General features: G+C 44.6%; 1 protein-coding gene across 3 annotated transcripts in view; it reads left to right on the top strand.

Annotated features, from left to right (window-relative positions):
- LOC146865673 (endoplasmic reticulum aminopeptidase 1-like) overlaps positions 1–17041 on the top strand; it is a 529832-nt gene that overhangs the window by 408195 nt on the left and 104596 nt on the right. For all 3 annotated transcript variants that reach the window (XM_085632533.1, XM_085632531.1, XM_085632532.1), the window contains one exon: positions 6192–6332. In XM_085632533.1, the coding sequence (XP_085488659.1) occupies positions 6192–6332 (141 nt within the window). The remainder of the gene's footprint in view (positions 1–6191; positions 6333–17041) is intronic.

Here is a 17041-nt window from a genome sequence, read left to right as displayed (position 1 = left end):
TTCACCCAAACGCCCAAGTTCTTCACCACAGACTTGGGCAAGGGGGTTGCACCGAGAGTAGGAGGCTTCCACTGGTTGCCACAGAGATGGGAGTCCCTGCCCACCAAGAAGATTTCAGATTTGGTGGAGTTCAATTGCAAATAGTTGTTAGCCATTTGGTTAGAGATGGAAGTTAGATGTTCCTGAAATTTCGTTGAGTACTGGCTGGGGTTATTACAGAAGGTGAACACCAGCTGGGTGTCGTTCATGTATGACACCAGAGAGATGCCTTGGGTTTTAGCCATCAGAGCCAACGGTCTCATGTAGACATTAAATAAAGTAGGACTCAATGCTGGTCCCTGGGGGACACCACAGCATAACGGGTGGGTGCGGGAGGAGAAAGCGGGGGTGATGACTTGAAAGGTCCGGTTAGCCAGAAGAGACAAGAACCAGGAGAAGACCTTGCCATCGACCTCAATCAGCCAGTGGAGCAGCATCTTATGTGAGACCGTGTCGAAGGCTGCACTCAGATCTAGCAGAATCAGTGCTGTGGTTCTTCCCTCATCCAAAGAGGACTGTAGCTGTTCTGTAACTGCCAGCAAAGCAGACTCGGTGCTATGTCGTGGCCGGAAACCATTTTGAAATGGATCCAGTGTTGAATTGACTTCCTGGTATTGAGTTAAAATAGTGTTGACATACGATTCCATGATTTTGGATAGAAATGGGAGCAGAGAAATCGGTCGAAAGTTCAGGCTTGGACACCTCCAATGTTGGCTTTTTTATCAGAGCAACAACTTTGGCGTCTTGGGGATTGACGCCGAGGATAGGGTCAACCGGCATGAAGACATTGTTGGACTTTTATGAAAAAGTCAGGTTTCAGAGGATTGTCTGGAGACCCTGATTTTAACTCGGCAAACAGAGTTTCCAGGGCTTTGGGGGAAATAGGAGGAAACAAGGAAAGGGAGTGGGTCTCAGAGCCCAAGGGCAGACTCCTCCCAGGGCAGGGAGAAGTATCCCCAGGGCAGAAACTGCTGTAGATACGCTCGATCTTATTAATAAAAAATGTAGCCAGTTCTTCGCACTGCAGATTGGGGGATATGGTACTGTCAGGGGGAGGAGGAGACTTTACCATATGCTTCAAGTGTGTAAAAATAGTTTTGGTGGGGTTGCTTCTAGTAGTGATCATGTTGGCATCGGCATAGTGTGCGGCCCTAGTCTTACGGACCAGTTTATGGTATGCTTTGATCGCAGTTCTATACCGTGCTTTCGCCAAAAGGTCGCAGGACCGTCTCCATGCCCGTTCTAGGACCTTACAGGTCTTCCTTGCTTGTAGTTAGTGGCTCATCAAACCAGGCATTATCCCGCGGACACTTGGGGTGGGTTAATTTGATTGGGATGCAGTTATCCAGTGCTTGAGTGACCCACCCCAGGAAAGATTTATTAGCTGCTTCAATATTAGTGTGCCATTCTGGGATTTTAAGAGCACCAGAGAAATGTCATATTACAAGATTAAACAAGTGGGTGAACTCTGTCATAAGAACCGGTTTCTATTTGAAAAATCATAACACTTGCTTTCACAAAACTATTTAATAACCAACCAAACATTGTTTGATCTCCCTATTAGCAGCAAGATATTAAGGTCTGAAACAAAAGACAAACCTACCCAATACTTATGTGTCATCTGATTCAAATTTTGATGTCCATGCTTTCGGAAGAGATGGCTCACTCATTGTTTGCGTATCTGTTCATTCCTAAGACAGACAAGTATTACATGCAGCACGATATATAAGGGATAAAATACGCACTGCCGTACTTTATATTTGTATTTTTGTTCTTGAAGAGCGCGTTTTATCCAAAGGTGTCACATCACTAGCTTACCAAAGAAGCACCCACGAGACAACAAGACCTATTCATCACAACTGGAAAAGCGCCAGGTTTTCAAGTGCTTATGAAAAGCTGCGTGAGAGGAAAAACTCGCAATGTGATTGTGAAGGGAGTTCCCCAGCCCGACAGCAGCCATAAGGAAGGAACGTCCCTCACAACACCCCCTCCTCCCCCATCCCCTTCCCCTGGCATTCTGAAATTTTGAGACCTCTACCTTCTTAGAAAGGCGGACCTCTACTGTCTATTGGGTGTGTACCATTGGAACGCCATTCTCAAATGCATCAGCCCTTGGCAGTAGAGACAGGGTCGGACTGGCCATACCGGGCACCGGCCATTTCCCCGGTGGGCCGGAAGGGTGGGGGCTGTTTTTTGACTGGTGAGGGACGTTTTTAGTACGAGGGGCCGGTTTTACAGCAGTGCTGCAATATAGGCCCCCTGTACCAAAAGCAGCAGCAGTGTTTCCCACCAGCTCTAACAACCCCCTCCCCTCGGCCCCAGGGCCGGTCCTACTTAAATTCAAAGGCTGGTTTGTGTTCCCAGTCCAACCCTGAGTGGATAGCGGTATGAACTAGACAAAGAGCTTTAAACTTCACACGCCTCATGACCGGCAGCCAGTGCAGAGAGCGGATACCCTCTATGATTGACAGACATTTAGGGACATCCAGGACCTGGCAAACAGCTGCATTCTGGATCATCTGAAGTCTATTTAGAGTGCCTCAATTAATATTTAGCTACAGGGCATTACAGTAGTCCATGCGTGAATTAATAAGCGCAGTGATCACAGCAACTCGAAGCTCAGTAGGGATGAAAGGAAAGACCTTCCTCGAAATTTTAGTGGTGAGAAAATAGGAACTGACAGTCCGGTTTGCCTGAGTATCAAAGGAAAGGGAGGTGTCAAAGACCATCCCTAAACCTTTGGCCTCAGTGACAGGGAGAGGGCCACAGATCTCTGGCCACCAAACTTCTGACCACACCGATCTTTTCTCACCAAAAACAAAGATCTCAGTCTTGTCGGTATTCAGTTTAAGCCAATTCCCCTTCATCCAGTTGTTACTGTCCACCAAATACTGTTTAAACCTCTCTGCCACCACAGTAACATCAGGTAATGGACACAATAATTTCCATGTCATCCGCATATGATAATACTTGAAAGCCATGGGATCGACTCAATCTGGCCAAAGGATCTCTATAAAGATCAAACCGAGTCGGGCTAAGTGAGGAGCTCTGTGCCACCCCGCACGATAGCTGGAAGGAGCCAGTCAGTCCATCCTGGTCCACCTGATGACGAATATTGTCAGTGGCAGCCAGCAGAGCGGATTCATTACCATAGCTCCTCTGAAAGCCATTCTGGGAAGGATCCAGTAGATCTTGAGAATCTAAGGACGGTACCAGCTCTTGATTCAAATGTTTTTCTAATATCTTGGCTGCTACAAGAAGGAGAGATATGTGCAGAGATTATTACCGTCTTCAGGTTCTCCGGTAGGCTTCTCTTTAAGGGGGACCACAATAGCCTCCTTCCAGAATTGGGGGAAGATATCTGTTGAAAGGATTTGATTGTAAACCTTTAAAAGGAAACCAGAAATCTGATCAAAATCTAACTGCAAAATGCGGGAAGGGCAAGAGTGGCCGAAAAACTGTAATTCAACGAAGAAGAAACTGCTGCACCAAGGCACACAAACTCATGGGGAAAACAGACATAGTGGAGGTAGGGGAGCTGTTGATGTCCTCCTCATCAATATCTACAGGAGAACAATCTTCTTCCTGACTGAAACAAACAACACTGTTCAGAATGTTGTCCCTAAAATAGGCTGCCACGTTGTTACATAAATCCTGGGAACTTTTGGTGGCTTGCTGGGCACGGGGAGTGGAAAGGTTTTTTAATAACTTTGAAAAGTTCTTGAGAGGTGTTAGCGGCCAACCTGGTTTTTGTGGTGAAGTAGGAGGACTTAGCTAGTCTTATAGCACATTTATAACTGAACTTCAGTTCTTTATGCTTAACTTTACCTTCAGAGGAGGAAGTAAGCCACCACCTCCATTCTTGCCTCCTTCATAGACGTCTGTGCTCTATAAGAGCCTCTGAGAACCATGGAGGGGAAGCTCCGGATCTAGTCACTGTCTATATTCAAACAGAGCTAATTGATCCATGGTGGTCTCCACCTACATGTGGAAATCCTCTGCAGTATATTGCTAGGAACTGTTATACCTATTCAAGGATTCATGCAGTGCAGCATCGAGGTTCGCAGCAGAAATTGTATTCCTCCTACTCAGCGAAGTAATTTTATTCTTGAGACTTACTGTTCGCATTCTGAAGGCTAATAGTAAAAGGTACCACACTGTGGTAAGTCCAGGAGAGGGAGAGAGGATCTCCTAGTGCCAGTGCCTCGTGATTAGCAAAGATGTCATTTAAGGTATGTCCTGTGCAATGAGTAGGAAAACTCACCAATTGGCTGAATCCAAAGTCCTTCATAAGATCCAGAAACCCCGTGCAGTCCATATAGCCAGTGTCCTCCAGATAGAAATTGAAATCCCCAAGAATAGAAAAATTGAGGCAGGGAATATAATGTTTTAATGCTAAACTCCAAGCCTCGATGATCTGGGGGCAAGATCCCAGAGGGTGATAGATTAAAAGCCCTTAGAAAATGGAGTTAGTGATGACTTTAACTCTGAAATGTGCCATTTCATAAATTCCAAATGATAGCGGCTCTAAAGTGCAATTAAAATAATCTTTAGAGATCATGGCCAGCCCTCCTTATCTGCGCAAAGATCTGTCTAGCCTGTTGATAGCATAACCTGGAGGAACAATGGCTACGAGATTAGGGCCAGAATCATATCTTGCCCAGGTCTCTGCAATAAAGAAGCAGTCCAAGTTCTGGGGCGTAATCAGCTCATGAATTTCAAGACTATGCTTGATTATAGACTAGGAATTAATCAAGGCACAAGAGATCACTTTGGAGCCAGGAACTCCTAGAACCAGGCCACAGTCATTAGAATTAGGAGCAGGGAATGGCACATCCAGCGTGGACACAGAGTATCAGTTGCAGTGCGAGCAGGTTCCCAGGGGTGTACGCGCAGGGTTGAAAGTATCACAAGCTCGGTGCGTGTTTATTGGTATTTCTTACCCCCTGGATTAAAACGGACAGTATCCCTAGCAGACAGGCTGGCCTTAGGTTGAGGCACCTTTTATCCTCCACCATGCACATTAGTTGCAAGAAACTAGAGTGCTCCCTTGCTTTTCAAGAATGGCCAGCAGGGGGAAGCTTTGATGTCACTGCGGCTCTAACAGGACGACAGAGGGGGCAATCAAATATTAAACGATAAAAAGGACATGAATTCAGCATGTGCCGGCTGTCTAATGCGGTAAGATAAAAAAAAAAAAAAGCACACCCTATCAATAAAATGGTAATAGGACAGGATAAAGCCCAGCACAGATTAAAATACCAATAACATTTCTTTCACTATGTAGTAGCTCTTTGGTAAGAATATTACAAGTCACAGAGGAGTTTGATAACCATATAGAGGAATAAGGCTGAAGGCCGAGTTCCTTTATAAGGTTATGAAACCCTGAGGTGACTTGAAATATCATTAACATGTGTGCCGGCGGATACTTTATCCCAGATAATACATGGTCACTCCATCACCTTCCCCACAAAACACTCAAAACCTTAGTGAGTAGCTCCCTCATATGAAAGAGCGAGCATATTTACAGACATGAAGATTAAAAATTAAACCTCTAGTGCAAAGTGATACACATCAAAAATGTCTTACATATTTGCTGCAAACAGATGTTTGAAACAGTTCAATACTAGTCCGTTTTTAGAAATTAAAAAAGCAGCCTTTGCTCAAAATGTGTAGAACCATGTAGAAAGGTTCTAGCTTTTATCTGTTTAAGTAGTGCAACAATTAAACATATTCTGTCTGCTTGTCATTGTAAGATATAAAGGTAGAGCAGAAGAAAGAAATGCAATGTTCTGTTTTAATTGCTTTACACCACTAGATCAATTATGCTCCATGACCTTACCTGCCTTTCACCTCGGCTGCTGGCTCTGGCAGCAGGCATTGTGATGTCAGAACTCAACTGTAATAACTTATAATAGTCGAGTTCTGACTACTTTTCTTTATAGTAGAAATTAGAGACTTCCATTTATACAGGGATTACAGAATCCCATGTACTGCATGTTAAAGGCACAACAGTGAAACATTTTTTATTTTAGTTGAAAGAATTTCATCCTAAACATAGTTTGAAAGTGATAAAGTTTATATACTCTGCTAAGATGTAGAAATAGAGAGAGAGTAATTAACCAGTCATTGTACTCTACTTTCCCTTCTAGGTTGATGGAAGAAAGTCTGCTGGATGATGTTGTAAAAACCCAAGATCTTCCTTATATTGTCACAGTTGTTGGCAAAAACCCATCTGGTTATTCTCTGGCTTGGCAATTCTTCACGCAAAATTGGAACACAATTGTCGATAAGTAAGTGACTTCTCTATTTAATTACTTCACTTGATTTTTTGACACTGAAGGCTCATATCTGGAATGTGCATTTTGTACATCCTGGATGTGCAGCAAGGGCCGGGCAAAACACACAGGTCCTGTATTCACATATGTGGAATGGGTGGAAGCTCAGAAGCTGGTTCTGTTTAAATCAGACATCCATGCATATAAATGTGTCTATGCCCACCTGATACGTTCCTAAGTATTAACTCGCATGGTGAGGTGAGAGTGTCCTGCTGATGTCAGCAAGTCCCTAGACTTTGATGCACGTTGGTGGGGCAGCTGTCTTTACCTGGACTAGTGTTAAATATTATTCCCAGGCTCATATGACCTGATGTAGGCTAAAGGAAGTTCACTGTTGTGGTAGAACCATCCACGGTCCTTGTGTTTGATGGATTTACATCCTTCTGTTGCCTTATCTATGAAGCTTCACAATTTAAGCATATTACCAACATGTAGATGCACAGTGCATGCAATGAACATCCTTACGTGCATAAGTGTAAATAGGCTTTGTTATTCAATCAACAAGCCAATACATTTTTTGCTGAATCTCTAGGTGCATATGTTACAGCAGATTCACAGTTGTGTATCTGACTATAATGGATTTTATAGGATAATTCTTTGTCCTGTGTCCTGAGAAGTGCCAGAATTTACTATGAAGACTACCGCAGGATGAGTTCTAATGTATATTTGAAAATCTCACACATTGACAAAAATGCTACAAAATCAGTTATTTGAAAAATGTTAACACATTCAACAGCTAAATATGCCAAGAACGGTATCACATGTAGAAATGGGCAGCATGCTCATAGAAAATCCGATTCCTACTCAGTGAAGGAATAAATAAACATGCCTACACTTCCTAAATAAAAAAATTGTGAGGTGTCTGTATAATATGTTAGCACGTTAACAATAATTCCTTCAGTTTGTTAGGCAATTAGTCATTGATAATAGGAACAAAAAAGAATGTAGATGTAATGTAATTTTGATTTGTAGAGCGCAAAACTTGTCACTAGTGACGTTATCGAGGCGCTGAGTAGGTGCAGGTTCCGCAAGTAGGATCAGTTGAAGAGCCAGGTTTTCAGTTTCTTGAAGAAATCCATAAGTTGGTGCGGCTGTCCTTGTGTGCCAGGGGAGGTTGTTCCAGGATTTCACTGCCAGGTAAGAGAAGGCCCTATCTCCTTACTTACTTGTATGGATACTGAGGGGTGTGGATGAGTGAAAGTGATGTAGAGCGGAGGGTCCTGGTTCATGGAAGTGTAGACAGTAGTTAAGGTAGGTGAGACCATGGTTCTGAAGTGCCTTGTAGGCGTCCGTGAACATCTTGAACTGGCAGCGTGTTTAATTGGGGTGTTAGTGTAGTTTATTAGAGGTGAGGTGTGATGCACGTGCTGTGACGAAGGTTGAGGATACACCATAGCATACTTCTGCCATTTGGGTGCCGATTCCGATCCTGTAAAACCCGGGTACGAATGGTCGTACGGAGCGTTTTCTCCGTATGACTCGTACCCGGGAATTCCACATTACAAACCAGCAAGTACGATTCGTACAGAAATACCATTTCCCGTACGAATCGTAAAAAATACCGTACGGCTAAAAAATACATACAGTTCTGATCCTGGACAGCGCGTACGCGACGTCTGCATGGAGTCAGGCAGCGTTTTACGGACCAGCAAGTACGATTCGTACCTACAGCACTCTGCACGGTTATATTTTTACGGGAGCCAAAAAGTGCCGGAATAGCTAAGTACGCTGCGATGCACGACGAAAAAGGGGCCTGGTACGCGACGTACACGCCATCACCCACATCGTACGTGTCATCATGTACGGTGCGTACCCCAACATTGCATATGTACGGTGTGTACATACGCGCTGTTGGGGTACGCACCGTACATCGGCCAACAGTGCGTATGTACGGTGTGTACGTCCCCCCCCCGTATGTACGGACCGCACCCCCGTATGTCTGCACCGTACCCCCCCACCCGCGTATGTCTGCACCGTACCTCAGGCGTACCCCAATCCTCGCGTATGTACGTACCGTACATACGCGAGGATTGGGGTACGCCTGGGGTACGGTGCGGACATACGCAGGTGGGGGGTACAGTCCGTACATACGGGGGTGCGGTCCGTACATACGGGGGTGGGGGCTACGGTCCGTACATACGGGGGTGGGGGGTATGGTGCGGACATACGCGGGAGGGGTGGGAGGCTGGGGGGTCCGTACGACTCATACCCCGGGCACAAGTGTACTCTGGGTAGGGGTCATACAAAGTTCGCTCCGTACAGGGCCTTTTCCATGCGCTTGTGTTTTCGGACGGGCGGTACGGATCGTACTTGCGCGCTCGGACTTCAGTTTTACGATTTGTATGTAAAACTGTCCGGGGACATCTCGTAGACTTTTCCCGAATCGATTCGTATGTATTTTTCACGTACGAATCGTACTTCGCTGTTTGTACGGGACTTGTACGATTCGTACGTAAAAAAATACGGATACGAGTCGTACGGTAATTTGTTTTAACGGATCGGAATCGGCACCCTAGTATTGAGCTTGGACGTTTGCAAGTTGTTTTTGATGGAAGACGCTTTTCAAGTCATGAGAGGTGGTTTGACTCCTCTTCTTAGTGTACATTGTGCACGGTCAACGACCCCATGATAGATTTTTTTCCTCCATTAAATTTGGACATGCCCCCAGTAGCCTCCAAGGTCGTCCTATTCCTAACATGTTTTTCGTTGGGCCTATTTGGTTACTCTTCCATCCCACTGCCTTAGGTTTCACTGAACTTCAACATAGTGTTTTTACCGACGTGCAAAATTTTCCTCTCATTGAAGGCCTGCACCATTTCCAGTCCACTGTTGCTTGAAAATGCTGCATGGGTGATGGAACAGATACCTTTTGAGTGGTCACCCAGAGTCTTGAGAAAAAAGTTAAGTCCCCTCCTTGTGACAGAAATTACATTGGGGTACAAGTTTCACCATGCTTCCTGGTAGTACGTGCAAATGTGCCTCTACCCAGGCCTCTGGGGATGTTCCTCCAGATAATGGGAGCATGAAAATAGGCACAGCAGGCAAGAAGGTGGCAGTAGGAGAGGCATCCAATATGGGAAGAGACAATTTGGTGGCTCTCCTGTTGTGGTACAACAGAGTGAGATGGAGTGGGAGTGGTGGAGGAGCTCCTTACTCAACTCTTTGAGCAGTACAGGAAATGTGGGGCGGAGATAGTGTCTGTGGGCCAGGTCATCTCCCGTGCCAGCATTCTCTGCACTTGGATGCCGCCAACACTGTCTACAGGGACATTAAGACCAGCATCATACTTGGGTACAATGCCTAGCTCTGTATCTTCAGGTTCAGGCCAAAGGTCCAGAAGCATCTCCTCAATCTTCTGTTCAATGGGGAGCGCCTTTTTGGGTTACAGGGTGATGAAATGCTTGAAAAGGCTAATACAGATATAGAGACAGCCATGTCTATGGGATCACTCTTGTCCTCTCTGTACAAGGTCTTCTTTTTCAAACACCACCCCAGAGGGGGAGCAAAGGTCACCTCACCTTAGTAACCACACTTATACCATCTTGCAACAGCAGGCTTTTCATCACCAAGCCTGCAGAGGGTACAAGATAACTCCCTACAGAGGCAACAACTGGGGTAGGGACAATGGCGGCTCCAGCAAAGGAGCTCTCACTTTCAAGCACTGACTTGGCCCGTTCCCCCCTACCTTATCCCCCCAAACACCCCCCCCCCTCATCACCCAGCAAAGTTGTGGGGGAGGATAGGCGATTTCTTCCCTCAATGGTTGGGAATCATATTTTGACAAGTGAGTCCTTGCAGTAATCCAGCATGGCTACTGCCGTAAACTACAACCCGACCCCCAACATACCAACCTGGGTGCAAACTCTCATCAAAGAACACCTCTTCCTCCTACAGAATGAAGCACAGGCCATCTTTCAGAACACCACCATAGCAAAGGTGCCACAGAACATCAACGGAGTGGCGTGTACTCTCTCTACTTTCTAATCTCCAAGGATTACTCCCTCAGACTAATTCTCGATCTCTGACCCCGATTCATCCTATCAGAACATTTTTACATGACAACCCTTCAGGATGTCATCCCTCTCCTTCAACAGGGAAACTTCATGACCTCGCTCGTTCTCAAGGACATCTATTTCCACACCCTCAGAGACCCTGGTAATTTAACTCTGTGGGAAGTAGATAGCACTACCAGTTCAGAGTACTTGCTTTTGGGTCACTATGGCTCCAGGTTTATTTATGAAGTGGCTAGCAGTGATGGCCTTGCATTTCTGAAGGGCGGACAATAGCGTCTTTCCCTGGCTGATCAAATGCAGTAGTATGCTCTAGTATCTGGCACACTGTCAAACAACAGTTTCCCTGCAACCTGGCATTCACTATAAACGCTACCACATCCCACCTGCAATCGCTTCTGCAGTCCTGGCCAAGCCTACCCCAATCAACAAAGAGTCCTGGCCGTTCAGCACCTGTCTCTTCTTTTTCAAACCAGTCATCAACTCACAGTATGGACTGTCGTGCTTTCTAGGAATGATGACCTTCTGCATCTCCATCGGTAACTTGTCACAATATCGAAAAAAAAAATATCGACTGGACACAGAATATCGAGTTTTTAGTATATATTGGACAGAATATCGAATTGCAAAAATATAGTGGTGCAGAATATCGAAATTCAGGTAAGAAATATCGATTTTCATAATATCGCAGTTTAGTATTATCGACAGTCATAATATAGTTGTTAAAAATATTGATTTTTTTTATAGTGTTTTAAGCGTTAGTATACGTGTTAAAAGTATGTATTATTTTTGTAAAGTATGTTTGAATTGTTTTAAAGTAATGAATTTTATGTTATGTAATTTTTGCGTAATTTAATTCCGTAGCGGGTTGTGGGTTTATAGGGGAATAGGGTGGGAAGTAATTTAGTCATAGTAAATTAAATATTAATTTTAAGGAATTATTAAATATTTGTAATTTAATTTTGCGTTTTAGTTCTGTCGTGTGTTGTGGGTTTACAGGGGAATAGGGTAGTAGTAAATTAATTGTAATTAAGTAATTATTTAATTTTATTTATTGGTATTGATTGTTAATTGTTAATTAATTTTTATTAATCGGTAATTAATTTGTATTAATTGATAATTATATTTATTTTTCGGAGCGGGTTGTGGGTTTATAGGGGAATAGGGTGGGAAGTAACTTAATTGAAATAAAGTAATTATTGAAATTATTTTTGCGTATTGATAATTTACTGTTAATTAATTGGTATTTTTTTATTACTTATTAATTTTTGGTATTAAATTAATTTGTTAATTAATTATTAATTGGTAATTAATTTTTAATGAATAATATTTATTGGTATTTATAATTAATTCATTATTAAATAGGTTGTAATTGGTAATTAATTTTAATATTTTTTTTATTGGGATTGATATTTAATTTTTTTTAATGTAATTATTAAATCATTACATTCCCTACTGTTGCACTCATTGGAGTGGGAATAGTAATTGTTACCCCTATGCTATCCAACACTTTCCCTACTGTTGCACTCTCTGGAGTGGGAATAGTAATTTTTACCCCTACTCTATCCAATACTTTCCCTACTGTTGCACTCACTGGAGTGGGAATAGTAATTATTGAAATTATTTGTGTGTATTGATAATTAATTTACTGTTAATTAATTAATAAATGGTATTTTTTATTACTTATTAATTTTTGGTATTGAAAATTAATTTGCTGGTAATTATTAGGTAATTAATTGTTAATAAATAATTGTTGGTATTTATAATTAATTATTAAATAGTTTGTAATTGGTAATTAATTTTAATTAATTTTTTATTGGTATTGATAATGAATTAATTTTTATTTAATTATTAAATCATTACTTTTCCTACTGTTGCACTCACTGGAGTGGGAATAGTAATGTTTACCCCTATGCTATCCAACACTTTCCCTACTGTTGCACTCTCTTGCGTTGGAATTGTAATTTTTACCCCTACGCTATCCAACACTTTCCCTACTGTTGCACTCTCTGGAGTAGGAATAGTAATTTTTACCCCTACGCTATCCAACACTTCCCCTACTGTTGCACTCTCCGGAGTGGGAATAGTCATTTTTACCCCTATGCTATCCAACACTTTCCCTACTGTTGCACTCACTGGAGTGGGAATAGTAATTTTTACCCCTACGCTATCCAACACTTTCCCTACTGTTGCACTCTCTGGAGTGGGAATAGTAATTTTTACCCCTACGTTATCCAACACTTTCCCTACTGTTGCACTCTCTAGAGTGGGAATAGTAATTTTTACCCCCAAGCTATCCAACGCTTTCCTTACTGTTGCACTCACTGTAGTGGGAATAGTAATTTTTACCCTCCCGCTATCCAACACTTTCCTTACTTTTACACTCACTGGAGTGGGAATAGTAATTTTTACCCTCCGCTATTCAACGCTTTCCCTACTGTTGCACTCACCGGAGTGGGAATAGTAATTTTTACCCTCCCGCTATCCAACACTAAAAATATTGAACATTTTTTAATAATATTAAGTTAACATATATATGTATTAAAAAATAAAAATGAATGTTCTTTTTTTTTTTAATTTACATTAATTATTTATTAATTTTAAGGTCATTTAAGTATTTTTAAGTATGTTTTACTTAATTATATTCATTATTTAATTATTTTACATTACTTTTAAGACATTTAAAAAATTCTATATTTTACAAACTATATTATTTACAACGATATTTTGGATTCGATATTTTTGTACTTATCTGTCTGTAGATAGGAAGTCGATATTCTGTCATTCTATATTTTTCATCGATATTTTGGCAGATCGATATTTTGCTCCTTGATATTCTGTCAGTGATCCATCGCCCCTTAACCCCTTCGTCATGAGGCCAGGGGCACGAAATCCCCTTTTGACCTTGAGAGCTGGGGAAGAGCTTCCCCAGCTCCTGAGGCCCCCTCCCTGGTTTCTGTGCAATGAAGATCAGCGCGCACGTTGCGCTGTCTTGATTGCACTGAAACCGAAACTATGTGCTCAGGGGGCTATCTCAGCCCCCCGTGCACGTAGAAAGACGGGAGAGGTATTATTGGAAAGGGGAGATCCCCAAGCAGGGATCCACCCACTAGACACCAGGGAGGGGGGAGCGGCCCCTTGGGCAAGGGCTTTTGCTCCCCCCAAATATTTTGCGTGTCATTTAGTCTTTTTGCAGTAGCCCCCAATCAGTTCCCCCGGGGGGGGGGGGGGGAAGCCCACTAGACACCAGTGATATTTACTTTGCCCACATAATTTATTAGGGTGGGGGCTGCCCATAAGGGCATGTCCATGCCCCCACCCCGCAAAATGTACAGCCTTTCTGCCCCCCCCGGGGGGCAGTTTGGGGCAGTAGCCCCTAATCTGCCCACCCCCCCGGGGGGCAGAAATCCCACTATACGCCAGGGATTTTTTTTTCTTATAATTTGTGGTGGGGGCTGCCCATGCCCCCACCCACCCCCACAAAAATGACAGCCTTTCTGCCCCCCCTGGGGGGCAGATGGGGGTATTAGCCCGAAATCTGCCCCCCCCCCCCCCCGGGGGGCAAAAAGCCCAGTAGAAGCCAGGGATATTTTTTAGGCAAATTTTTGGGCAGCCCCCACCCTAATTAAAATTTGCCCAAAAAACTCCCTGGCGTCTTGTGGACTTTCTGCCCCCCCCCCCCCCTGGCGGACAGATGAGGGCATTAGCCCCCAATCTGCCCTGCCTGGGGGGCAAAAAGCCCACAAGACACCAGGGATTTTTTGGGGGCAAATTTGAATTAGGGTGGGGGTTGCCCAAAACGGACATGCCCATGCTTTCACTCCCTCCCTGCAAAAATTACAGCCTTCCTGCTCCCCGTGGGGGACAGATGGGGCAGTTGCCCCCAATCTGCCCCCCGGGGGGCAAAAAGCCCATTAGATGCCAGGGATTTTTTTGGGCAAAATTTAATCAGGGTGGGGGCATTGGCATACCCGTTTTGGGCAGCCCCCACCCTAATTAAAATTTGCCCCATAAACTCCTTGGCGTCTAGTGGACTTTCTACCTCCCCTGGGGGGCAGATGGGGGCATCAGCCCCCAATCTGCCCTGCTGGGGGGGCAAAAAGCCCTCTAGACACCAATGATTACTCTGGCTTTTTTTATGTGTGGGTGTGGGAGCTGCCCAGAATGGGCATACCAATGCCCCCACCCCCAAGAGGCCGTAGTGAGGCGACATCAACATTGCCTATCAAAAAGAATTTGGGCCCTTGCCTGTCGCGGGTACTTGGGGCGGGTACTTGGGCCTCCCACACAAGTGAGGCACCATTTTTATCGGGAGACCTGGGGAAATGCTGGGTGGTGGGAAATTTGTGTGAGCCCGGTGATGCCACAACTTTCCCACACACAAATGTGTGAAAAAAGTGATTTTTTCAGCTAAAATTGAGGTTTGCAGGGGATTCTGGGTAATAAAATGTTGGGTGATCCACTCAAGCCATACCTCCTTGGAAGTCCCCGGGTGTCTAGTTTTCAGAAATGTGTGGGTTTGGTAGGTTTCCCTAGATGGCCGCTGAGCATGGGGCCAAAAACCCAGGTGACCCCCCCCCCTTACAAAACCAGGTGGTTTTGAGATAGGCAATTTTGATGTCGCCTCACTACGTTTTGAGCCCTTGCCTGTCGCGGGTACTTGAGCCGCCCACACAAGTGAGGCACCATTTTTATCAGAAGACCTGGGGGAACACTGGGTGGTGGAAAATTTGTGTGAGCCTGGTGATGCCACAACTTTCCCACACAAAAATGTGTGAAAAAAGTGATTTTTTAAGCTAAAAGTGAGGTTTGCAGGGGATTCTGGGTAAGGAAACGTTGAAGGATCCATGCAAGCCATACCTCCCTGGAAGCCCCCGGGTGTCTAGTTTTCAGAAATGTGTGGGTTTGGTAGATTTCCCTAGATGGCCGACGAGCACGGGGCCAAAAACCCAGGTGACCCCCCTTGCAAAACCAGGTGGTTTTGCGATAGGCCATTTTGATGTCGCCTCACTACGTTTTGGGCCCTTGCCTGTCGCGGGTACTTGGGCCGCCCACACAAGTGAGGCACCATTTTTATCAGGAGACCTGGGGGGAACGCTGGGTGGTGGAAAATTTGTGTGAGCCCAGTGATGCCACAACTTTTCCACACAAAAATGTGTGAAAAAAGTTATTTTTTTCAGGTAAAATTGAGGTTTGCAGGGGATTCTGGGTAAGGAAACGTTGGGGGATCCACGCAAGCCATACCTCCCTGGAAGCCCCCAAGTGTCTAGTTTTCAGAAATGTGTGTGTTCGGTAGGTTTTCCTAGGTGCCGGCAGAGCTAGGGTTCACAAACTACAGCTAGGCACTTTGCCAAAGAAGGGTGATTTTTCACTGCGAAATTGAGGTGTAACCACATTGCGTTTTGTGCCGTTTCCTGTCGCGGGCCAACCCACACAAGTGAGGTACCATTTTTCTCGTAAGACTTTGGGGAACGCTGGGTGGGTGGAAATTTGTGGATCCACGCAGATTCCAGAAATTTCCACCACAGAAATGTGTGGAAAATGTGCTTTTTTTGTAAATCTTTTAGGTTTGCAAGGGATTCTGGGTAACAGAACCAGGTGGGAGGCAGTCAAGTCAACACATTCTGGATTCCCCTGGGTGTTTAGTTTAAAAAAATGTATAGGTTTGGTAGGTTTAACTAGGTGCCGGCAGAGCTAGTGTTAAAAAACTACAGCTAGACACTTCGCAAAAAAAGGGTAAATTTTCATTGTGAAAATGTGGTGTGTTCACGTTGGGTTTTGAGCCATTTCCTGTCGTGGGCACTATGCCTACCCACACAAGTGAGGTACCATTTTTATCGGGAAACTTAGGGTAATTCAGATTTGTAAAGCAACTGTTATTACCTATTGATTTTTGATGCATTTCTGCCTTCCAAATGAAAGACATTGGGGCCGATTCCTATAGCCGGTCAGACAGCTGTCAGTAACCTTACCGTGTGACTGACACGTACCCCGAGCCGGTCCGTCCTGTAGAGTAAGTACGATGCGCATAACTGCCAAAAACACGACTGACACGTAGGCTGTGAATCAAGCCCCATTCTCCGTCTGAGCCGTAACTCCTAAAGATGAACCGAGTCACCCGGAAGCAGTATCCATAGCAGTTTCCGGCATGACAAGTACGATGCGTACTTCCTACGCGCCGGACGGGTCGTCACATACGGCACGTCACAGCATCCGGAAAACAAGTATATCAGCTATGATTCGCGCCACAACTCAATCCACGGCTATGAGGTGGACCAGCTTGCATCGGGTACGAGACGGAGCAACAAGCAGCATGTACGACACGAACACATCATGAATCCCATCGCGCAGGTCAAACCAGTACTCTAGATCTATGACTGGCTCAGGGACCGACGCCGATGGTGCAGGCGGCAAGTCAGACACCTACAACACAAACAAACACACGTACCCGCAAAATGGCACACACACACACACACAGGGGATCCACATCCTGGCCACTAACAACAGCCCACCATAAGGGTTGCATGGCCAACACCACAAACACCCCCACCCATAGTGGACCTGTTGCCCATCACTACTGCCACCCACACCCATAGTGGACCTGTTGCCCATCACTACTGCCACCCACAGCCATAGGGCTTATGTTGCCCATCA

Source organism: Triturus cristatus, chromosome 2_1 (genome assembly GCF_964204655.1).
Source record: "Triturus cristatus chromosome 2_1, aTriCri1.1, whole genome shotgun sequence".
NCBI lineage: Eukaryota > Metazoa > Chordata > Amphibia > Caudata > Salamandridae > Triturus > Triturus cristatus.
Note: the sequence above shows the minus strand (reverse complement) of the source record. Positions and strands in the feature narration are given on the sequence as shown.